Genomic DNA, 26,832 nt, shown 5'->3' with positions numbered 1-26,832 from the left:
GAAATGTGTAAACTGTACAATCCTTGTGAATCTCTGTTCTATGGTATCTAACAAGAATATTGTTCATAATTCACATGGAAATGTGTAAACTGTACAATCCTTGTGAATGTTGGTTCTATACTATCTAACAATATTGTTTATACTCCAATGTAAATATTCACAATATAATTTTAAATTCCTACAACTCTTATAAATTAATTTACTTTTTTCTTTTACGTAACACTTGATTTCATAGTTTTATATTTGAGCTAAAACATATTGTATAATCTTGTACAAAAGCTATAGGAAATATGGCAGTTACGTAACTACTGATACATCTTGTTTCAACTGCACACGTATTAACATCTAAGCACAAGTTTACCTGTTGCAGGTTAGTGTATTTTGGTATTTCTTGAAGGTCAACTGATTTGTAGGCAGCATATTCTAGAAAAACTTCCTTTACTTGTGAAGACAGTTTAGAAGGCACTGGAACCACCTACAAGTTAATATTCAAAATTAGAAACATAATTTAAATATTAGAAAATAATTCAGATTTATAATTTTTGGCAAATCTGTACTTCAGTATAAATAAAGAAAACTGCACATGTTTCTAAAACAAAATGAATAACCATCCACAGAAATTCCATTTCCATCAAAAGGTGGTACCAGTTTCATATCTGACATTATCTATGATTCTTTGAGTTGTTATAAAGATTTCATTATAACAATGTTGTTGTAATATCAACTGCATAACTTTTACGTTACATTTTTGCATCATTAAAATCTTCGTTATTTACAACTACACTGCTTGTAAATTTATTACATACAAGCAACTGATATCCAATGTCTCATTAACGAGGTTTTATGTTCTGTGTCACTAGACCTTTTCGCTGATAATATGAACATAACCTGAATCTGAAGATGTGAAGACTTAAAGTTTCTTTCAAAGAAGACCACAGACTTCTTTCTGGACTTGTAGTACTTCTTCAAAGCTTCTTTAAACTTCTGTATCTCTTCAAGTGCAGTTTCTTCCAGCATTACACTTGACTGATAATGACCAATGGATAGTATAAGAACATGATCAGGTGTCAGTCCACCTTTGGCTAAAGCAAGATAATTCTATTTGAGAAAAAAGAAAAGGAAATGAGACAATGAAAAAAAACTATCTTTAAAATTTTACAGAATATAGAGATTTTAACAGATAAGATCATATATTAAAATATTCCATACAAATGCAGTGTTTCTTATCAAGAAGTGTTCTTAGCTAAACAGTTTTATTATACCATATCTAAACACTCCACCAACACTTGAAACTTATTGTCTTATTCTTCCAATTTGCCCTTGTCTAGGGTTATTGATGAGGGATGAAATCCCCCCCAAAGCAAACAGTACATTAATTTTTTTACCAATTCCATATTATCCCTCTTTATAAAGACTTGGTCAATTTGACTGATTTCGTAACCACCATGAAATTATACATGCTATAACTCCAAATTTACTGAATGAAACTTCACAAAATCTGGCAAACCTTTAGCAAACATTACATTATACAAAAAAAATTAGATCTTTTAATGAAATATTTTCTACTGAAGATGTGTATGTGAACTTACAAAGTTTTAACAGCATCAGTGTGAATGAAGAAATTTCTCATGCAAAGAATAAAAATACTTCTTTCCATTTTAGTTTTTACCTTTCATTTGCAAAGCGTCTTAAGCCTCCTAAACAAATAATTCTTTTAAGTAAAAAACTGTATTTTTTCTGTTATTTCCTCTAGCATGATACTAAATTTAGCAAAATCAACAATTTTGGGTAAAATGAAAAGATTTAAGAATGCAAAATATATTAATATTCCCCCTTTGTTTTCTTTCTAGAATGAGTGCATTTTAAATTGGACAGGCACAAGCCTTACAAGTTATTTATTCTCACACCCAAGGCTAATAAATTTTTCAAATCTGGTTTAATTTTACTGTTGTATAGCTGTAAATAAACTATCACAAAGTACATCATAAACTGTTTATCACAATGGGACAGCATTGTGCAAACTGTCAACATACACTTCAAGATATTCAATCATACCTCGCACACTACCTGTAAACATCTTGTGTCATAAGTATTTTTTTAACCAAACAAGTTTTTAATTTTTAAACTTTAATTATGTTTAAAACAAAACTTAGTCTTTAAAGTTAAAGAGTTTTGTTGTTCAAATATGAAACATCACATGCCTACACAGATATTTACAGCAATATTTTAAATTCAAATATGAAACATCACATGCCTACACAGATATTTACAGCAATATTTTAAATTCAAATATGAAACATCACATGCCTACACAGATATTTACAGCAATATTTTAAATTCAAATATGAAACATCACATGCCTACACAGATATTTACAGCAATATTTTAAATTCAAATATGAAACATCACATGCCTACACAGACATTTACAGCAATATTTTAAATTCAAATTTTGAATGTAACATATTAACATAAACAAAACACAGTGTGTTCTAAAACTACTGTAAATTAACTGACTTTCTAACTAAAGTATAAGTGGATTAAAACTTCCATTAGTCGGATGAGACAAACACCACAAAGGCAGACAATGAAACTGAGACCAGATATTTCCAATCCTGGCATATTAACAAACTAGCCACATGAAGAAAACACTCCTATTTCTATTGTTTATAAATAATCCAATAGCAAATATCAGAGAAGTATATTAACATTTTTTGAAATGCATAATGTACAAGACAGTGACATGTGAGTTTGGCTTTTACCTTTATACCTCAGTAAGACAAGTATTGAGACTATACATGCACATATGACCTAGCAGTGTCTGTACCATCATAAAGTACTTGGACAAAACTCAGATCACACAGGAGTAGAAATAAAAGTAAACAAGGCAAATGGGAGTGAAGAAGTGTCAAATGATACAGAATATAAAACTGAGAATAAAACTTTCTTTTAAAATTAAAAACACACCTAACATTAAAATATGGATTTCAAACAATGTTATGACAAAAAGTATGTTGAAATACGCTGATAATAAACATGATGAAATCTGGAACGTGACTATAAAAAAATTCCATAATGTGTATTTTAACCCTTTTGAATCCTGTTAAACATTTATCTGAAATTCTTTGAAGAAGTTAGTTATGCTGTAAGCAACAGTTTTTATAATACAAGTAACAATTTATCCTTGTAACAATACTTAGAGTATTGTTTATGGAAAAAACTAAAAGCTACATCATAAGATAACATTTATGTATAATAAACAGTCTTGTGAGACAAACTAAACCACAATTAAAAAAATACAGAGTGATATATACTGAGCGATAATGAAAAACTTTTTCTTTGCTAGGGTTCATATTTGGATTGCCTCAATAATAATAATAAAAAAAAGATTCCTATAACATTTCATGAAACAATTATATCACAAGTTACTCTACCACTAAAATATCACATTCAAAAATCACATGTACACTCTATAACCTTTATATTCCAAAAATTCAGAAATTAGATTATTTTAATTAATTGTTGGTTTTTAATTGTAATGTAAGTTAAAAGTTAAGGCTCTTGCATGATGGTAGTCTTGTAAGCGGTTGGTCAACAGATTTACTCACATGGTCTCCCACGCTGACAACCAAGTGTTTTTCCACTTCAGAGCTCGACAGACAAAACCAACATGGACCCTGTGGCTGAACTACAGAACAAAAAGGAAATCAAGCATATCAAAAACTAGTATTTCCAATGTTCAGAATCGATAAATCTTTTATGAGGCAGTTGAGAAACAGATAACTCTTTACTGTAGTGGATGTTTACTCTTTAGTAATGCCACTAAAGAGAGTGAAGCTTGTAGTTAATAAAAACACCTGTGTTTAACATGTTACTATTTTAACATATACAATGTTAATACACCAGATTTTTCAATTCTGCTTCAAAGCCATGAGAATACTTTTACTCTATCCTCAAATTCCATGTTTCAAACATTCCAACACAATACACTGATTCATGCTTGTAGTTATGAAACCCCATTGCATTTACACAAGTTCTCTAACCTCATTATACAACACCAGGTGGAGTTCATCACTTCTCAACTCCCAAGAAAAAATCATATGAACATAAGCTTATGATATCTGGAAAAAAAACAACTGAAGTATTTTCTTGACATTAGTTAAAGAATATTAATGTTGTTCATAAAACACCATTCATATAACAACTGTCTGCGTTATTGTAAAGATACCTTTTGAAGGACAGTTCCTCTAGTTCTGGTTTCCACTTAAATTAGGTCATGAAAAACATATAATGGAAAGCTATTGATGATGGGAAACCCACTTAAAACAAAAATGTATCCCAGAACAGCTGGTATGGATATTAACGCTTTTATTTATAAGCAGAGAACAACGTTTCAACCTTTCTATGTCATCTTCAGGTTAACCTGAAAATGACTTAGAAAGGTTGAAATGTTCTCTGCTTATAAATAAAAGCATTAATACCCACACCAGCCATTCCAAGATGTAATGGAAAACTCTGTGTACCAAGTAAAGACAAAACAGCATTAATTTAACCATTAAGAAACTGACTTAGCATTCATTAAATGTTTATAAAAATAAATTTTAATCACTGTCATTACATGAAAACTTATTCTTCCGAAGACCAGCCTTGGTATCCAGACTTGTTTTAAAGAAATCAAAACATAATGGCAAAAATTTCTTAACATAAGATTAACACACATTTTCAGCTGGTAACACAAAATAATGAATGATAGTAAATAATTTCACTACTCATCACAAAACCGTACATTCTCCTATCATCTCATCAACACATCTTTAAGATAAATGCCTTCATACATGTCTGTCTTGGCTTCTTTGTTTTTTGGTCTTCATTTCTTTCCCTCGATGTCTTTTTTTGACCACCAGTTTCAGTCTTCAAGTCATAGAAGAACTGTTGTGTAGGCTAAGCACAGAAGATGAATTATACCAAGAAGTATTTCTTAACATCATGAAAGGAACATAAGTAAATAATTATTCTTTTCACAAACTCCCTAAATCAGATTTTTACTACTTTTTTATGTATCACATTACGAGCTAACTTGCTTACTCATGAACACTCCAATTCTGCTACCTCTGCAGACATAATGATTAGTGTGAATCAGTAATGTAACCTACCTTCTCTGAAGTTGACAAGTCTTCCTTGCTGAACTTAAAGGGACACTCTGTCACATCCAATGGCTGCTTGACAAGATTAATTTTATCCATGGCAGACATCGGTGTGATGGAGAATGCATATAACCACTAAAAAGAAGAATTAACTAGTCATGAGTGCTTCACACCTAACAACTCATCTCTCAGATGAAAATAATCAACGTAGCTGTAGAAAGTAATATTACATTACACAAGAGAAATTTTGAAAATATATTCCACTCGTCCTATTAATATAAGTCATTGACTTTACTAGCCTGTATCTACAGAATGTTTCAGACATGACAGGAAGTTCTTATAACATAGTTTTTCACACCTTACATATTAATTAAAATGGTGAAATGACTTACCACAATAAATTACTTTAATTGATTTGAACTTGCTGCTACTTAAACATTTAACAAGATTCCAGTTATTATATTTACTGAGAGAATCCTAACACAAAAATACCTTTATGACAAGCACGCTGGCTCGACTAAAACTTTTATCTAAATGGTAAGTATATACTGCATCTTTCAAACTCAACTGCTAAAATAAAATACGAACCAAGACAGTGTGTGAGTGTGTCTGTGGAGATTTAAAAAAGTCAAAATGTTAATAATCAACTTAAACTTGTGCGTGACAAAAAGTAATCACAGAATTACCAGAAAGAGAAATCTTTATGTTTCTATTTAAATCTCTTCACTGTAAGGGACATTTCTAATAATTTTATTACAATACTACATATTACAAATGTTCCAAGAAATGACAAATATAATTTCATAAAAGTCCATGCATCACACACACACGCGTGAAATATGGAGTTAAGTACATCTAATTAATGCATACAAGAAGTTACACAACAATGACCGACAAGGATAAAAATGTAAATTTCAACTATAATCTGAGATGTATTCCACGAAGTATTGACAATCAGCTGTTTCAATCATCTATAAATTGATACCACTGCAAGCTATGAAAAAGTTTACAGCCTCTATAAAAGGACTTTGCATAGAAATCAGAGACACCTGGTGGAAGTTTGATCTGAGGAGACACATGTGCAGTCTTCAATTATAACCAATTACTGAATTAGATTTGTATTTCAAGACGGCTGATATGGGTATTAAAACCTTTACAAACTAAAGTATAGAACAACATTTTGACCTTCTTACGACATCTGCAGGTTAAACCGATTTTGTGATGACGAGAAACCCACTTGAAATAAAAATATATTCTCAGGTTAACCTGAAGATGATCTAAGAAGTTCAAAACGTTATTCTATACTTTATTTTAATAAAAGTTTTGATACCCATATTAGCCATCTTGAGATACATTTTTACTTCAAGTGAGTTTCTCATCATAACAAATAAGGTTTGGTTTTAGTTCCAAGATTTATGATGAATGAAACTTAGTTCATCCAGTTAAGTGACATATTTGTGAGCTGGATGTGTAGACTATTTAAAGAATTGTAAGAATACTAATGAAATCTGTATAAAAACCCACGTCTGTCTCCTGATTCTTATAGAGAAGCTAAACAACCTCCTGCTGGTTGTAAAATACTGATGCTGCCTGATCCAACTATGTCAGACCTCATAACAATACTGAAAGTGTCTAATATTTCCCACTCAAGTACAGTGTAACTACTGTTCTGTCTTTCAGAGTTGAATAATGTAGTCAGAAGTTACGTTTCAGCAGTTTTCAATCAGTGTGTTAACTGATAACTTACTGACGGTATTATGTAATTTAACTGATATTAAAGAATGTTTTATCTAAAGTATAGATACTTGCTCAAATTGTAGAGTTTAATACCTTTAACAGTGAAACTTTTCAGGATAGCTTCAGTTCAGTAATCTCGATGTAGTTGAGTATCTTAATATAAGGCATTAAAGTGTTATGTTTTGAATCTGTTTTAAGTCAATTTTAAATTCAAGTATAAACGTGCTCCACTTAGTGACCTATGACTCGTGATTGTAAACCTGGATTTTGAACAAATCTATTGTGAGCCAGATTCAAGTCAAACTTCAAACATCTAGCCTACATGGTAGCCAACATGTTTACACACTTACTTTCAAAATATTGTTAGGAATTGAAAGATTAGAATATATTGTATTATATTACATCAGTTGGTTTAAATATGAGAGAAATATAACAAACCTTGTCCTTTTGCACATTCCCAACATTAGCTAAAGAAATAAAACGTGTAGGGTGACGTGCAAGTTCTGCTAGTACTTTGTGATTTCTGTCAATGACAAAAAAAAACTTATTAACCCACACACAAACACAAGGAGCAAGTCAGCTAAGCCAACCATTACTGTAATTAAACACATTTAACAAGAGCCACTTAAGTAAAACATAGGAAAAACACTAATGACTACAAATTCATGAGAGGAATAAAACCCACTTTAAGATCCACAGAAAGCACACTGTGAAACACAATTCAACCATTGCAGCACCTCGTTATCAGTGAATAAAACAATTTAATTAAAACCATGCTAGAAATACAGTAAAGTTTTTCTTGATTTCCTGAAGCTAAATAATGTTATATCTGTACCCTGTCTCTGCAGAAAAATTTTACCACTGAACAAATTAAACAGTACTGTAGAATTTAATCAACCATAATTAAAATCAAGTGTTTATTTTGGTATTACTTTTACAACCAAATTTAACAATATCGGTTTTCATTTTACCTAACTTTGGGTTTAACTTAAACATTATTTATTGATGAAAATTTATAATATCATTCATATTAATGTTAAAACTAAACATTTTCACTGAAAAGTTTCAGTCAGAGTCTAATGGTAAATTAAGCTTACTTGTCTTTCAGAATTTGTTGTGCATACCGAGAGGATTTAGATATTCTGACAGCCAAGTTTATAAAAACCTTTAGTCTCCCAATAATAATAATAATAACAAACTTAATTCTGCCAATATTTTACTATTTCAGCTTCAAGGTTTATAGTATAATAATATGCACTATTCACTCTAATGATATCAGTGACAAAATGTTAGCTGGATATCTCCTAATCTGTTATTCAAATGACAATTTATTATTCCTCACTCAGTTATTGATATGTCAAAAGAATTTGAAAAAAAAACCAGTCTTTATCACTTTTTTCAGAACAAATATTACTAAGGCCTCTATGTTTTTGTTTATTTTTTAGTTAAGAGTTTTATGTATATATCCCAAATCAATTTTTCAGATCTTTCACTTTTTATACATCAATTATTTTGTTTCAAAGTCCTTCTTTGCACAGAGCCTACTTTTATTTTTAATACATGAATTATTACATTCATAAACATTATTTCCATATTCTCTTAACTTTAGCTACCCCCTTGGAAGATGCTGTACACTTAAAAGTAATCAGACCAAATCAATGCCCAGGAAGGAAGAATATTACATAACTAACAGCACTAGAAAAGTTGTGAAATCAATGTTAACAAAGTAACAATTTCCAGTTTTGCTTTTCTGTGTGTGTGGTGTGTGGTTTTACATCAAATTTTCTTTTTTTTCATTTTTTAATCATCATGGTGTTATAAACTGTGTTTTCCAGTAACAATTCAAAATCAGAAACCCTAAGCATAATGTTATTGTACAATAAAATCTTATAAAACCAGATAATGTGACAGATAGTGTAACCAGATAATTATTGTTAATATGATATTCACACTTCACAGCATTCCTAATAAATAAGAGTGGTCCAAAACATTAGAGTTTCTCTCCTGACACACAAGTTAATTACCTGTAAGGCAATCTTTCATAATAAATTCCATGTAAACCAGCAAAATGGTAGCGTGGCCTGGCGTAAAAGCAAGTTGAGAGACAAGTTCAGATCCCACATCTTTTACATCAAGGCCTTTCTAAAATAAATTTAGAATTAAAGCAACACTGTTTTTTGTTTTTTAACCAGCAAACATAATAAAAATATTAATTATTATGGAATGCCAGATAAACAATACTTATTTTCATTTTATTTTAAGTTTTACTTACAGAAGTTTTACTTAAATGCATACATGGCATAATTCCGGTAAAACTAAAAACTTAATAAATATCTTGTAGTTATTCTAACATTTTCAGTATTCTATAATTTTCCAGTCCATTCCATGTTAAGTTAACTTTCAGTAATTAAATACTCATACTGTGCAAGTTTCTCATTGTAAAGTCCCACATCAACGTCTACTAATTATCAAACATTCTAAAAAAGCAGTTGCATATTAAGAAAGACCTAAGATATAAATAACTACGTGAACAGAACATAAATCATGTACCAATATAAAATAAGTTTATTTCCAATTAGTGATTTACATTATATTACCTCTATGTTATTCAAATTAGAAAATTCTTTTTTTTTCTTCTTCTTCAGAATGCATGTTTTCTTGATATATTAAATGTATCTATTATAAAAAACTGGCTCTTTCCTCTGGAAACTATCAAATTAAAATATATATCTTTCAGGCTGAAAATTACTTTCAAATTATTTTTAAGAATTAACCAGTAGTAATATGATTTGACAAACCAATTATGAAGTCGAACAATAACCACGTTGTGTAAAAATTAGTTAAAAACAGTGCAAAACTATGATACAGGTAAACATCGATATAAAATGCATCGATAAAGCTCGATAATCAGTTGGGCGCGATGGGGTCTTAGGCCCCAAATTTTTTGGGGTTTCTACAGAGACCGCCGCTTAATATTACCACTGCTTAATGTAATCAGCCGGTTAATGTGATCAAAAATCAAAAACCAAATCCACTTCAATCTTTTTGTATGGTTTTCACGCCGCATATTGTGATCAAACCCGGCCCGTTTTGTTTCAGTACTGAATTAGTATTTTAAACTTTGCCATGACATTTTTTTTATGTGGTAATTATTTGACTTCAGTTTGTACTTAGATTTTAATAATTAGTAAATAAATTATCAAAATTAATTACTATATGTATTAACTTTTAAAATTAACCTAATTTTAATCAGCGTCTAATCGTAAAAACGATCACATGATTGCTCCGACGGAACTACTTTTAGAATATCAGCCCCCATCAAAGTAATGAATTCGATAAATTTCTTTAGAATTCTGCTTTTTACATTTAATTTCAGTGTTAAAATTGAGTTTAATAAATAAAAATAAATAAAAAAAATGCTATATCATTGGTGTAAGTAGTTTTGTTTGTTTTTCTTTATTTCACTACAAAACGCATAAATTTTGCATTATCGCTCACCCCGAGGGTCAAAAAAATATATAATCAAATCGGTATAAGGCGCAATCAGATACAACGCGGTCGAATTTTTTGGACCCCAACTAGCGCCTTATATCGATGTTTGAGTGTATTTAGTTATTGAATTGGAAAAGTTAAATTATGACAAAAAATATCTTAGAGCTTTCCAAGTACCTTAAAATTTGAGATCAAATTTTCAAAGTAAAAAAAAAAACTAATTATGTTAATTAATACGTTTTTTACAAAGGTGTTTAAATATTCTGATTTCGATTTCTCACACAGTGGTGTGAACTTCTTAGAAGATAATTCTCCCCACAAACACTGAAGTTGGCTAATCATCACTTATTTAACCTCCAAGTAGCTGTGTGAGGTCCATATCCTTATGTTAGTTTAAGTCATTGCAAAGAAGGGAAAAAAATTAATTCGTCTTTTTTTTTTTTAAAGTAATCGTCAAAAGTAAAAACATATATATATATGTAGACTTGATATACTTGAAGCAGTTATTGTGTGGCTGGAATCCACATGGACTCCATGGGAAGAATTAAGGGTTAATAATTTTATAATGGATAACGGTAAAGGTACAGTCAATATAAGACTGGTACAAACAACAACTGTAATAAAAGCATAAGAAATACTGATATATCTCCTTTCATTATATAAAAATATAGATAGAGTACGTTTTTCTTCATATGTGTATATAATGTCTGGAAACTATGGTAAATGTCCTTTAAACTTTAATGTGGATACTTTGTGACTTACCATATGCTGGACCTTTTTTATAATATATCAGTCTTATGGTTTTGTTTTTGCTTGTTTTTGAATTTTGCACAAAGCTACTCGAGGGCTAGCTGTGCTAGCCGTTCCTAATTTAGCATTGTAAGACTGGAGGGAAGGCAGCTAGTCATCACCACCCACTGCCACCTCTTGGGCTACTCTTTTATCAATGAATAGTGGGATTGACCATCACATTATAACACCCCCATGGCTGAAAGGGCGAGCATGTTTAGTGCTACAGGGATTTGAACCTGTGACCCTCAGAGTACGAGTCAAACGCCTTAATCCACTGGCCATGCCGGGCTCCAGTCTTAAGAGGAAAACAAATATGCCAGTGGTTACCATTTCACATAATTGTCAAGTTCAGCTTTAACTCAGTTATAAAAATCAGAAACCCATGGAAAATGAATTAACAACAACATAACAAAATAATTCACAACATTTTACCTTTCAAAATTAGATCTTAACTAACAAGTGAGTGGGAGGGGACTTACTGGGGATCCTGCATAATTTGTAATTCCTTTAGGCCATTCTGAAGTGAGCAAAATGTCAACACCATTTTCACTGCCCTTGCTTACCCCGGACCGTGAACAAACTCAACATCCCGTTCATTAAACTCGCAAGTCTTTTGTAATTCTTGTTTTCCTGAGCTCTCTGTACCACTCAGGTAAGCTACTTTCAGTCCTGAGCTTCCTGTTAAGATACCTTTCTTTCCTGATGAGTATGAAGGAAATAAGTTTGAGTAAAAGAAAACATTTGCCAACTCTAACTGGTACATGTCATTTAATAATAAAAGACTTTAGTCTTCAGATAACCAGTTACAATATGGATACTGCAAAAAATATAAAACTTATAGAAACAAGGAACTAGTGGAACTATCCTCATCAATAAACCATGCAACATAACTTATCCAAAACATTACAATTATTACAACACACACACATACATGTATATACACACACACACACACACACACACACACACACACACACACACATACATACATACATACATACATACATACATACATACATACAAAAATGAAAAGTAAAGACAGATAAAGAAGTACATGTGTACAATCTATTGTGAAACAAATTAAAATCCAGCAACTAAAATATCCTGTTTTGTTTTCAGTAATCTTCAGTTAACATAAACTTTCTTTGGTTGATTCTAACCTTCACTAAGGATTAGTTTTATATTCATTTGACACACTTATACCAAGAGTTCTTAACCAGTGATTCATGCATACAAGTATTCTTTTCTGTAAATGAGAGAGAGGAAACCATGACTTCATATTAGACAGACTCCAAATGTCCCAATAACTTCTATCATCAACATATCTTGTTGATGCATACAATGATGCTGGATTTCAGTTAAAAATACTTCCATGAACAAGCTCTCCAACTTTACTTGTATAAATGAAACAAAAACATTATTTATTTACATCCTTACCACGTGTGCAAATGTATTCGAGGATAGTGGTACAGAATTACATATAAAGTGAAACTTCACCTACAAAAGGTTGAAAACCCATTCTACAGATTGTTAGTTCTTCAAGTCTACCTGATACTGCCAGAACCTAGCAAGTATTTTTTGCTTTTAATTTTTATTAACAGTTTTTCTGCTGATGACTTAGTGAACAAACAGTTTAAATTTATATTTTCAGTTCACTAATACACAACAGCACTGTTTGTGGACTAAAATAAAAACAAAACTATACAACAGCACTGAAAGTGATAAGAGAGCAGGTTACGAATCTCATATTGTTAATTTATGATTTACCTTCTCAATACTTGTAACAATAATAACGACACAAGCAGAAAATTAGCATGATTAGAAAAGTACTGTTAGGATGTTGTTTACAACAGACCAGTGACACTCTACAACCCTATGTATAACTGCTTATTTCTATTAGCTTCCTATCTATAAGTCACATACTGTACATACAGTCATCAAAAATGTTTTTACAAAGAATTTGCTAATCTGTAGAATGAAATAGGTCACAAACCATAATACAATGACGAGTTACACGTTAAACAATTAACATTCAAAACAACTGTAAGTTTAAAAAAAAAGTGGTTCAAGAGCTTTTACACCTTTTGTATGTGTGTGTGTGTGTGTGTGTGTGTGTGCACATGCATGCTTTAAAGCCTTATCTAAAATATATCCCAATAAACCAAGGTTTGACTAAAGTTGTGACACTAAAACTGTGAATTATGAAAGAGACCTTTAGTTAAAAATAATAAAACAGGACACTAATTTAAGATACAGAAAATACTTCTATAAACAAAACATTAGGTTAATGTAAAATGTAATTTGTGGTAAGCCTCATACTTGTAAACAAAATATAAAAATTATTTGAATTCCAAAATGTACCTAAGTATGTGATGTTATGACACAGTTCACACCCATCTTGTGCTGGAAATAATGTTTCATGTTCAGACTTTGCTGGACCCAGAACGTACGTGGTGATTGGAGCTAATAAGAAATAAAAACACACATCATTTAAAGTGGACATACAGTTCCTTTGTTAAAATAACTTATGTTTCTCACAAAAAGAGAAGGGTTGATGATAACCTTTTTGAAATTATTAAGAACTGATAAGAAAGATGAATCAATTTATTTGATGAAATTTGAAGGTACAAAAGATCTAAGTACAAAATACAAAAAGATCACACACGTCTCCACACGAAGAAGTTGTAATACTCCAATCAAGTGGAAATCAATGGAACAAAACTCCAGCTAGTGTTAGATACTACCATTGTACAGGAGCTTCACAAAAGGGCTGATGAACAACTGGGACATCTCAGAAAGGCTGGTATGGAAAGTAACACTTTTACAGATAAGGAGATAGCCTGTGGATAACCTTCTTAGGTCATCTTCAGGTTTAAGATTACCTAGAAAGGTTGAAACATTATTCTCTCCTTATCAGTAAAAGTGTTAATACCCATACCAGCCATTCTGAGATGTATTTTTATTTCAAGTGAGTTTCTCATCATCAAGAATTAGAATATCAGTACTGGACTTAGTAACAAGTTTTCTGTTTGTTGAGGAAGGCTGGGAGTCATGACATCCTTGACAGGTCAAAAGACTTCTTGATGTCCCATAATTCATAAAACTTAAGAAAAAGGAGATTTACTGCAAATATCCAATAACATTAACTGCTTTCACTAAGAACTTTTATTAATCACATTAAAAAAATAGACATATGGGTTGTATTAGTGAAAACATTTTGTCATAACGACCAATTAAAATCTTCAAACTTATGTACTTCAGACATAAAAATTTTAAATTTCCAACTTGTTTTAATAATCGTAAGAAAGTTTATCCATAGGATTTCAGAACTGGAGTAAGATACCCTTAGGTATCCATCACTGAAGATGTGGCTGTGAACTTTATAAAACAAATGAGGGTGGTTATAATGTGATAATACATATGAGTATGCACTCTTCAGTTTAACAGACTGAATACTGTTCCTTTTCACAGGTGCAAAACATAACAAATCACAATTAATTAATTATCACCTACCAAACAAGATACTTAATGAAGTTAACCCTATCTCCATAGATATATTTTACTGTACACAGCACAAGGTTTTAGTGTGTCTTATACCAATTATTCTGTTATGAACTTAGCGCTATTTAAGGTAAATGAATATAGTTTCACGTTACAATTTAAAGCCATTCTAGAAAGCAAAAAAGGGTAATTTAAAATTACTGAATTTTTTTGTATGGTTGACCTATTCCGTTTTGAGATAAGGTAAAAAAAATAACAGATAAATTACAAAGTTTTACTTAAATAAAATGTGTGAAATGTATTTAGGAGGTTTTTTTAAGATTACAAAAGGAAATTTTTAATTTTGAGATGAGGAAAAGCATTTTTAACATTAAAATTACTTTACACACAGACTATTCAAAACAAATATATTCATGGACCAATCTTATTTTATTAAAAATATTATATTTTGTATGTGAAAGACTTATAACATTAACTGAAATATAGTGAAGAATATTAAAAATGAGAAATATTATATTTAAAAGGACCTTAAAGAGGTACAAAAATCACACATGGTCAATCAACTGATGGACCCTGTACCGAGTTATAGTTTCTTTTGACTGCAAACTGTTTAGATGTAAAGACTGGTCTAATCACACATGACCAATTAGCAAGCTACCATTTGACAACTTAATTTGGAAAATGCAAATCAATCTCTAAACATATTTTTATTTCATTGAAAGCTGTGTGACTGAGGTCTTCACACAAACAAGGGACCACATGACATCCATGAGCTCATCTGTTACTTATATGGACCAAGCTAATTTGTAAAGCATTCTCAATACACATATTAAAACATAAATGTGTTTGACATCGGGAATTACCTTTAAAGTCAGTAACAACATTTGATAACTAAAATGTATCCTTTGTTTTCCCCCACAGTTTTTGTGAGTGAGCTAGGAAACCTGTACATGAAATACTGGAGGGGTTTAAAGTCAAGAAATTTAATTAGAAAAGATTAAATAAGTGGGTTACAACATATACATCAATGTAAATATGTTGGTTCAAATCTCTTAACATATTTGAAAACTACAAAGTTGTTGAAACCAAATTTGTGTATAAAAAAAGTATTCTTATATGTGAAAACAAATCCATGTTTAGTCTGTTCTTAACTTTGGCAACTTCTCCTTGACTTAATTATCAGCTGTACTTGAGATTATTTGTATTTATATTGATAGCAAACTAATAATAAATGCTTGGAATTTCTTTTAACACAGAAATTATTTGCATAGTGAATGTGGAGACAATCACAACAAATGTTATTTCTGTGTCATTTTTAGATTTATAAATTTATGTATTTATAAATTACAGAGAGAGACAAGAAACTGTCAGAATGAAAATTTTTAAGTTACAATTTATTAAAACACTAGACTAATACATTTTAAAATGTAAAATGAGTTTGTAGGAAACACTGAAAGTGGTGGTTAAAAACAAAACTAGTTTCATTTTTTTCATGGGTTCCCTAAGCAAGGTACACACTATTCTATCTTCAATTTTATTTTCACTAACAGTATTTACAAGAATGTTTAAATATCTATTACTGTTATTTTATATTCTTAATCATACACATTATTTTGCATATTTTCTGTTAGAATACAGATTTAAAACTAATCTGAATCTCCAAGGGTGGGTGAACCTCATGACACTTGAGTTTCCAGCCCACAAATATCACTAGAAAAAAGGGTACTCTAACGATAAAACAATGCATTCTAATCTTTATAAGATGTGAGAACATTATATCTTATAGGCTACACTCGCTACCAAGTTCACTTTTTTTATGTAACTACAGAGCATACTCTGACTCATAGTTAATGTTAAAATTTTGTATAAATACAAAAAACAGTTATTCCAGTTTCAAACCATCTCAACAGGCATTTATATGTGTGCCTTTAAAAAATGAAATTGTATTCACCTTTCTTAGTTCCATTCATGTACTCATCCCATTGTGTTTTATCCTCTCCAAAGAAGTTTCCAACACAAAGCAACATCTATACAAACACACAACAAACTGTATTAGATATATGAAAAACAACTGTCAATAAGTCTCCTTTTCAAGCTAATAAAACAAATTAACTTTTATAAAATAAAAAATTGTTTCCATGCATTATTATCTTTTATCTATTTTGATTTTCTTTTTGTACAAGTTATAATCCGCAGACTACATTTTCAACATAAAATGACACCTGTACACACATACCAAAAATTGTACTTAACATTTAGAAAACAAGAAAAGATTCAACCTTTAAGCTAGGAAGTGAAGTAATTACCTTTTGCAAAGTAAACGTTTTCCACATTATGTTACATTCTACGAGTTTTTAATTATTTTTGTGCAAATTATATCTTCCAGACTACTAGTGATCAATATGGCAGCACTTAAGGTAATTACATTAAAGTAGAACTGTTAACAGAGTACATGTAATTATGCATCAGAACATGTGGAACTCTTGCATTCTGCTAATCCAAGGGTTCCACATAGACTGGTTGAGAAGTACTGACATACGACACTGCTGAAAAAACAACTAATTTTCCATTTTATTTTTAGTTCATCAGTTTAAGGTCAATGGCTTGAATTTTACTAAGAGGTTAATCTACACTAAATTGTAATTATGAATACTCAAAGTCAACATACTTCAAATGGACCATTTTTCTTGTTGACTGCAGAAACCCTTGAAAAAAGCTGTGAAAACTTTCCTTCAACATCTCCACTTACAAGGCTGTAAAAACAAAGAATTCACACTTTATATTATCCTATGTAAATGCTAAAATGTTTAAATGGAAACATGTATAGCTTCGACATCAACAAAAATGTAACACACATTATAAAAATACATCAACCATGACATATCTGCTGTGTTGAAGGGGCCTTTGCCAAATATCAGGAGATGTTAGCTGGGATACAACAGCTACAGGAGAGGTAAAGATCTACTTATGTTACAGAAGTAATAGTAAACACACAAGAAGGTGTATTACGGTAAGATTTCCTCATGTTTTTAGTCTCGTAAGAAACAAAAACAGAAAAAAAAATCATTATATGACATAAACATCAAATTTCAAAACACAAAAAACTTAAAAACAACTTCTAGTTTTAAAGATTAAAAAAAAACGATGAGAGACTTTAAATAAATTAATTGGCTGGAAAGAAAAAACAAAAGCAAGAATGGGCATAAAAGTAAATAGCTGCTTTTAGCACCAATTATAAAGTTCCAATGAAAAGGTTTTTAATTAAACAGAAGAAGCTAAATTTTCTATTAAAATCCTAGAAACAAAGTTTGATTTCAGACTCAAAGAATGAGAAAATAATTCCAGACATCAAAGAGTCTAAAGCTATTCTATATTCAAGACCTATTTGTCACAGCCCTATGCACAAATAAAATCAAATAAAACAGTAGGTGCCATGATAGAATTTTTAGTCACAATAATGACCTGGCACCTGCAATTTGTTGAGGCCTGATATACAGAACAATCATGCCCTTATTGTTCAAAAGTTTACATTTTCCTAAACTGAAAATGTGTTTCCAATAATACTTATCTCTGCTGAATACCAGAAAGACTTTGCATAAAAACCCATGCTTGAAGCTAGAAAGTCATTTGGAAGTCACAAAAAGTCAAAGAACAAAATCAATCAGTTGCTGTGGCCAGCAAAGTCTCCAAGACCTACAGAAAAGCTATGACTAACCTTATGATAGACTTGCCAAATGTTTATTGTTTAAGCCCTCTAGTATCATATTGTAATCTTTCCTAGCATCAAACAACATAGTTAAAAATATGACTGAACCGATACCATGTAATTGATTTAGTAACATCATTGGAAGTACAATTAAGAAACATTTGTCAGTTGTACTGAAGAGTTTGCTACTTATTCCAAGTTATGTTACAAGTTGATGATAACAGAGAATATTGTGAAAAATACATTAAAAGTATTCAATGTCTGAATCTCAGTCTCAGATTCATTACTTTAACTTAAATTTCCTCAAATTAGTACTTGGTACTCCATTTACCACTGCATTCCTCAATATAAATAAATTGTGACTAGTAGTAGTTGAAACTCCAACTACTAGCCTACCAGCCTTCCCATTAGAAAGAAACACAAGACATTACCACAGAATTATCAGAGTTACGATCTGACAATTTACCCTTTAATAAGCCAAAACTGAAATCAATGAAGAGTCATGATTTAACAATCCCTCGAGATCAAGAATAATCTCAACTAAGGAAACAGGGAAAAAAACTCATAAAGAGATGTGTATAATCCTTGGTTGCATAAAGACCATTAAAAAGAATGCTTGAGTTCTTGCTCCAAAGGCATAACAGACTTAAGTGATGCCCATGTGCCAAGAAGAGAAAAAAACCATCCATGCAGTGGGAGTATGGTACATGAGTAAAGAGTATGATGTCCTATTCTATAGGGTTGAGCTAGAGATAAGTCAGATAAGCCTAACTGAGAGATGAGATACAAAATAAAAAATACCTAGACTGATGATGTATTGAATTAGAATAAGAATAAACTCCCAGTCTAAAAGGGAAGCCTGCCTTGGCTGTTTCTGAAAGTAGAATCGGGATGTGATGGCCTGACGATTGATGTAATGGTAACAGCAGTAACCACATCATCAAGAGAATGGTGTGTGCACAGTACGACAAAATAAAGGGGATAAAAAGAAAAACCTTGCACAATATGGCAGAACCTATATGAAGCTGATGTGAATCCTATGGGAAACACCCTAAACTGCAATATCTGAATATTGTGCAACACAAACACCAACAGTTGTGATATACCACTGTTATGGCAAAGAACAGACAGGAGCCAACTACAACCAACTTGGATATCTACAATCCCAGTAAAACAATCAACACTAGTTGAGGAATGAGTAACTTGTAAACCATGAAGAATCTAGGCACTGATATTAATGAGGAAAATGGATGACTGGACCCCAATCTCCTGTTTGCATAGGCCCAACAACTGATAGAAATAAAAACTCTGAAGAATTAGCATGACTCTCACTACCTCCAGACCAACCAAACACAGATAACCCTAGAACTAAGTTCCAAATCCCAATGAACTGCAGGAGATAGAAACAGTACAGGTTGGATGGATAACTGTGGTGAAGATGTGAAATGAATGACTAATTGTTACTCAATGGCCTGCAGTGCTCCTGAACTCACGGTTCAGGTTATCAAAGGCAAGTAATTCTTGGAACTGAGCTCCCACAGCCCCTGAAGGTACACAATAATCACCAACACTGCTGGCAATCCAACTAAGCAATGGAAACCCTGGATACAGACAGAATCTATTCTGGGTAACTTTGTATCAAGGGCTAATATCCAGAGTTGGAACTCCCAAATAAGACAAAATTATGATTTCCTGTAGGTAGATAGGTATTTCATGTTTATTGGCACAAGCTACTAGGCTATCTGTGCCAAACATGATGTAATACACTATAATGGTATATGGAAATGAATGTTGAAATATATAAAATTAAGACCTGCCAGGAAGACTGAACCATTAAGTTCAAACTTGCTATCAGTCACCAGAAGTTGGCCTTTCCAGTCCTGGGTTCAGGTCAAAATAAAATTAAAATGTGTAAAAGAAATCATGCTGAAACAGTGTATAGTCCAACAAAAACTTTAAATTAAGTTAAAAAGACCAATGGCTTTTAAAAATGTAAAACATGAGTGAAGCAGCCAGTATCACCTATGACACATGCTAATATCAAGAGCAAACCTACCTTAAAAATATGTTTTAAATGGCGTCGTCATTCTTGGTTGTAACGATGGCATGATAATAAAATATGTATGGTTGTGACCTGAACGCCACACAGACCATACATTGGTGCATCAGTACCAAATAAAAGGAAGTGATGAAAACTGTGACCAATGCGTAGCCTAACCAAAACAACTTCCTCCCTTCGATCTTTACAGAAACAAGATGGCCAAAGAGTGAAAGAAGGGTTGATTTGAAAAAGCTTATTATTTCATTGCTTACTCCAGGTCAACTGTCAACTATTGTATAATCGGATTTTGATAACTTGACCATAGTCCATGTATGGAACAGGGATGGTGGTGACAGAGCCAGAGCAGATGGACTTTGCCACTCTGTTAGCTAGCTCATTCCCACAAATACCAACATGACCTGGTATCCAAAAAACCTGGGCAGAGATAGATGATAGACAGAGGTGAGTCAGTTTGTTTTGGATATTGATAAGAATAGGATGGTAACTAACATGGAATGATGTCAGGGCCAATAGACAGGGAGTGAATCAATATAGATCATACAATTCATATATTGCATATTAAGATAGAGAGGAGAGCAGAAGTACATCATCCACTCACCTTCCAGATCTTGTCCCATATGACTGGAGGTTGAATAAATGCTGCAAGTAAATTTAATCCAAGATTCCTTCTGGCTTTGACATCTAACTAGCAGAGCCTGTGCACTGAAATGTAGTGCAGTTTGTAAGCTTGATATATCTATGAAATTTACCTCAAGCACGTTTCTGAGCTTTTCATGTTATAGAACAAGCAGAATTCCACCAAAGACGGGGATGCTGTGGGAAAGATGTCAAGGTATTGGGGATGCACTGAACAGCTGCTTGGACAATATAGTTAGTTACTACTGCTACACAATCATCTATCGCTGATTTACACAAGATGGCAGGATCAAGTTCCTAGGGAGCAGTGAAAGAGAGCCAGTTGGCCTGGTCCAACTTCCACTGATGCACATAGGTCAGGTGGCACTGACCACGGCCAATCTCTCTTAATATGATAGGAAAATGATCACTACCCCGTGGATTGATGTCAACCTCCCAAGAAAAGCAAGTGAAAAGCAAAGGGGAGCAAACAGAAAGATCTATAGCATTAAATGACTGACTGGGTGCATTAAAAATAAGTGTATGAGCCAGTATTGAAGAGAGACAGGTTGTGATTCAGGAGCATATGATCTATAGCACGACCCCTCAGATCAATACTAGAACCACCCCAGAGAGGATTATGCCCATTAAGAACCCCCAAAATTAAAATGGGGGTTGGCAGTTGCTCAATGAGGGCATCAACAGCTGAGGGATGATAATTTTTTCCAGGGGTAAGGTACAGAGAGCATACAGTGATGGTATGACCCAAGGAGATATGGATGGCTACAGCCTCCAAGGGCATATTCAATGATGAGGACCAGATGGGCATATGTTGATCAACCAGCAGTGCTACTCCCCCATGTCCTTGTCGTACACATGACCTGTCATTTTGGTATAAGGAGTATTGTCAAACTATGACTGTATTAGTAGGTTTTAAAAATGTTTCCTGTAAAGAAAGACAGTTGTGATGATAAAAGTCAATCAAATCCTTGATGTCATTCTGACTTGATTGAAAACCTCAACAGTTCCACTGGATTAGTGTGGCCACTTTTCTTTATTTTGGAGGAGAATTTGGCATGGAGACCTGTTTGCGACCACGCTTTTTTCCTTTACTGAATGTGGGTTCACTCTCTAGTGAACCTGTTCTGGGTTGAGTAGGCAGGTCAGAGTTTGTAGACAAAAGTTCCAGTGATTGAGGACGTAAATGAATGGGTTAATTTTTGGGGTGTCAAGAGAGAAAGACCCCATGGAAACACCTGGGCTTGAACAAGGTGAAGTTGGTCAATGACTGGAAGATGTGGCAGGGACAGTTAGAAGTAGATACTGATTTGTTAACTTTGTTAATTTTGGAGGGTACTAGATTAAGATATGCTGTTAAGGATTCTGTAGGAGGCACAGAAAGGTCTGTCTGGTCTCCTACCGTAGTAGTGGAATGGATTACAGCAGCACAAGTCTGAGGTGGAATTGGGAATAGTAATTTCCGAGCCTCTGGATAAGTAATATTATGAACTGTCTTGAGAAGTTGTACTTCTTTTTATTCTACCCATTTAGGGCAAACAGTAAAATAGGAAGGATGTGGATCATTACAGTTAGCACAATGTGGTTCTAGTTGGCATTCAAAAGCATCATGGTCTTTACCAGAACAATAGGCACATGTTAAGGAACCACAGCAAGATGTTTTCAAGTGACCAAACCGTTGACAATGAAAACATCTAACAGGGTTAGGAATATAAAGTTGTACCTTACAATTCAGATATCCTGCCTTGATTGTGGTAGAGAACGCGACGTTATAAATGTTAATATTAGAACATTTGTCGGCTCCATAATTCCGTCTCTACGAGTAAAAATTTGGCACACGACTGTAACACCTTGGCTGGTGAAACCTGCAAAGATCTCTGACCCTGGAACGGTCTTTAAATCCCTCTCAACTACAACTCCTCTGGACAAATTCAAAGTAGAATGAGGAGTAACCTCAATGGGTATATCCCCAATGGCCTTAAACTTCAAGAGGAGTTTGGAATGTTGTGATGAAGCTGTTTCCACTAAAATGTCCCCAAACTGTAATTTTTTTACCGATTTAGGTGAGCCAGCAAGTCCTTCTGAATAAAAAATGGATACATCTGCCCTAAGGGTTTATCAGTTAAAGAATGTATAATTAAAAATCTCTGGACAGATTCAAGTTGTGAGTTTGACCTACAGAGTCATCTAGGCATGGTCATCTGCCAGTAGTTGGATTTTTCTCTATGCTGTCATGCTTGTTTATTTTTTTTATTTGAGGGGTATCCATACAAAAAAAAGAATATTTCAGTGCCCACTGACCCTACCCACCATGGAACCCTAGGAGGAGATGCACTACAGTGCCATATAAGGTCACTGCAGCGACGCCAGGGTTTTGTGAGCACTATACCCAAACACTAGTGTCAGACAATGTCCACTACACCTGTTGAAGACATCCTACGCATGACTTCCTGTAAGAGTTGACGGAATCCAAGACTTTAATGACAACAGGAAGGAATGAAGTAGCAGAAATTTCAACCAACATGCATGCTAAGAATTATTTCAGTTCATCACCAATAAAATTGGTGACCCTGAGTTTTCTAACAAGGTGAAGCGAAGGAAACAAAATGTAGAATTGCAAGTACACAGACTTACTCTGTCCTCTCAGGGGACATTGAACTGTCTAAGCAAACTACAAACTCCAACTTAGAATCCCAAACATTGAGAAGCAGATGTATTACTTAGAGTTGGAAAATGCCTCCACCTGGTGGTGGTAGGTGATATCACAAAATTCCAACATGCTGGATAAGGCCTAATTGTCTCCTCACATAACTAAAAAGTAAAGCTTCCAAAACAACTAACAATCCACTTCCACACCTTTTAGCCTTCATGCAAGATGCAGGCTCAAAAGCAATTGTGAATAGGCCCAAAACAGCACACATTCTAAAAACCAACAGAAGAAAAATAAAACAAAGGAAGTTTATCCCAAGGTGGCTTCCTCTTTGCTTTTCATAGGACATTTAAAGATTTTGTTGATTATCTTGATTAGAAGTGTTTTGTTAGAGTAAAGCAGCCTTGGGCCACCTGCCACAACCACCCGAGGAAATCAAACCTCAAACTCAAGTATTGCATTTCTGTAAATATACCACTGTCCTACAGAGGGAATAAAAATGCAACAGATTAAAAGAAGACACAAGAAAAAAAAATTAAAGTTTCTTCAAAATGTCAAGGATCACCCTCCATTATAGCCTCAGTTGCCACTGGAGGACCACTACAGACCTGAATCTGTATTTCACTATGAATACAATCACTGACAGACTCCCCACCACCACCACCACCACCAATTGTTGTGCAATGCTAGATATTAGAGGAGGAATATGAGGGACCCAATTTGCAAGAATCCTTGTCAGAAATACTAATCTAGAAATTCATACCACAAATTGCCTTGCCAGTTAGAAGGAAAAAAGTTTTAATTAATATAATTATTACTTCAAAAATAAACTGGGTAACATGATAACGTTCAAAGCATCTCTGAACAATCATAATATTGGCAAACCCATTAGAGAGACTTTATTGAGAAAAAGTGATAACATTATCTGAATAAGGTGCTCATGTACAATACCAGGATGGAGGACATGGGTGAAGAATTTCAAGAAATAATCATCAAGATCAGCTGAGTAAGGTACAAAGAACAGGAACAAGAAAGAAAAAAATCAGACCAATACTTAGATTGGTAAAGAAACAAATCCTAGCAGTCAAGTAAAATAAATACAAGTGGAAGAAGAAATGTGTGTTTTGGAAGGCTATAAATACTAAGGACGTCCAATGTCTGTGGTTATTATATATATACACATACACATGCAGATACATCAACTAATCGCATTTTGGTATGCATGATTCAAAACAGACAACAATCAGTTATTGGTAATGTAAAAGTTAAAAGCATTAATTTCACAGCTTCAGGACTGGACATCCAAAACTATCCCATCACAATTAATTTTCTTATTTTAACAATCATTTCTTTCTAAACCATTTCTTTTATGAGTTGAAAACATGATAGAAATCTTTCTTTTTTTTTACATTAGTAAAAATATGAAAATGACAGAGATAGTGACGGTCCATTATTCTAAGAGCCTATTACTCTGAAGGTCCTATAGTCCAAAGATGCAAGATTTTTTTTACATAACAGTTAAAATGTTTAATTAATTGTTTGGTTAAATATGTGAACTTTTATATTAAAATACTCCAGGATAAGACCTAAAAGGTTCCAATTTTTCATGAATAGATAAATAATATTTTTCATCATTTCCTAGATGTTATTTTCCTATATGCATGTATAGTGTTAGATCAGGGGTTCCCAACCTTTTGGCACTCGCGACTTGAAAATGTAATTGATGAAATAAAATTAATGTTATCCCAAGCTACTTCTAACAAGGCTATGTGACTCCCCTGCCAAGGCTTCGCGACCCCTAGGGGTCGCGACCCACCGGTTGGGAACCCCTGTGTTAGATGGAGCCCACATTTTTACACATCAGGATTGGATTTGGAAATATAGCTCTTTTGAAAGAATTGAAATTTCAAATTCTTATTCCACAGTATTGTGGCAATAAATTTTATATCCCTGACTCATTAAAAATGTTGAAATCTTCCAGTCAGTGAAATTATCTTGACACTGAGCCTATGCAATAAGCTGCACACTACAGTGTTGATTCATATACTTGTGTTTGTACTTAAAATAATTTCAAACTGTTGTGGGCTGCTGGTTCTTCAATCTTCCACCAGGATGTTGTTGTTGTTGTTTCAAATTAAGCACAAAGCTACACAATGGGATATCTGTGCTCTGCCCACCACGGGTATCGAAATCCAGATTTTAGCATTGTAAGTCCACAGACATACTGCTGAGTCACTGGGGGGCTCCACCAGGATGTACCTTTTAAACTTTTCCTTTCATATTGCATTCTATAATGGACCTATGAATTTGTTTATTCAGTTATTCTGTAATTATACTTCCACAACCAAAAATTTCCATCCTACATTCAGAATGTTGGGCCTTTGGAATACTGAACAATTACCATAAAAATGAATAAAGTATATTTTCTTTTTTCCTTTAACATCTGGGTTAGGTTAGTTCAGATGGTGTTAACTTGGTTATGATAGGCTAGATCAAGTTATCTACCTAACCTAGCTAGCTGCAACTAGTTATATGCAATATTTTAATATTGTCATACATATATGACAGTCATAACTATCACCTGCTTTCAGTTTCAAAACACTGACAGTGACAGTTATATACTTATTTTAATATACAAAATTTATGGTGTCATGGAGTTTTAACTAAAATTTATGAAGGTGGATCTTTCTTCTTCAGAGCCAAAGTACGGTCCACCTTTCAAAAGTGCTAGGATTAAAGGGTTTATATTAATTTATATCAAGACTTCTTAATCCTACGTGTTTTTCTAACATCATAAATTTAAAATTTATAAAATAGCGTGCTCCTAGTGACTGTGCTACTTTTGTTAGTAACCTACGTTAAGTTGGTTAAGTGTAACAAACGCTCGAGTTATAAGAGTAAAGTTAGGCTTAAGCTATAAATTCAATAACATAAAAGATTACATTTTCAGGGCTGATGCTGAAGACAACATAGTTATATTTCACCTTCACACACATTGGCTAGATGATGGAAATTCACCATTACTATAATGTGTAATAACGATAAACTTTTGCAAACTTACAAATACCACTTTAATACTTTCAGGCCTAAAACACATTCAGCAACTTACTAATAAT

General features: G+C 32.8%; 2 protein-coding genes across 2 annotated transcripts in view; both read right to left on the bottom strand.

The window, feature by feature from the left end:
• Window positions 1-229: 229 nt before the first annotated feature.
• LOC143250022 (CWF19-like protein 1) lies at window positions 230-26,832 on the bottom strand. Its single transcript, XM_076500658.1, has 12 exons — window positions 26,659-26,832; window positions 17,334-17,418; window positions 16,617-16,692; window positions 13,526-13,627; window positions 11,728-11,863; window positions 8,905-8,988; window positions 7,319-7,403; window positions 5,153-5,278; window positions 4,835-4,940; window positions 3,608-3,687; window positions 889-1,098; window positions 230-475 (listed from the first exon to the last, which is right to left on the bottom strand). The coding sequence occupies exons 1-12, from the start codon at window positions 26,685-26,687 to the stop codon at window positions 230-232; spliced, it is 1,365 nt and encodes a 454-aa protein (XP_076356773.1). The 5' UTR covers window positions 26,688-26,832.
• The window catches only part of LOC143250021 (uncharacterized), a 37,709-nt gene continuing 37,579 nt past the window's right edge, over window positions 26,703-26,832 (bottom strand). The window contains exon 10 of the mRNA XM_076500656.1: window positions 26,703-26,739. Coding sequence (XP_076356771.1) covers window positions 26,703-26,739 — 37 coding nt within the window. The remainder of the gene's footprint in view (window positions 26,740-26,832) is intronic.

Source organism: Tachypleus tridentatus, chromosome 4 (assembly GCF_004210375.1).
Source record: "Tachypleus tridentatus isolate NWPU-2018 chromosome 4, ASM421037v1, whole genome shotgun sequence".
Taxonomy (NCBI): domain Eukaryota; kingdom Metazoa; phylum Arthropoda; class Merostomata; order Xiphosura; family Limulidae; genus Tachypleus; species Tachypleus tridentatus.
The sequence above is the reverse complement of the archived record's forward strand: the minus strand, read 5'-3'. Positions and strand labels throughout refer to the sequence as shown.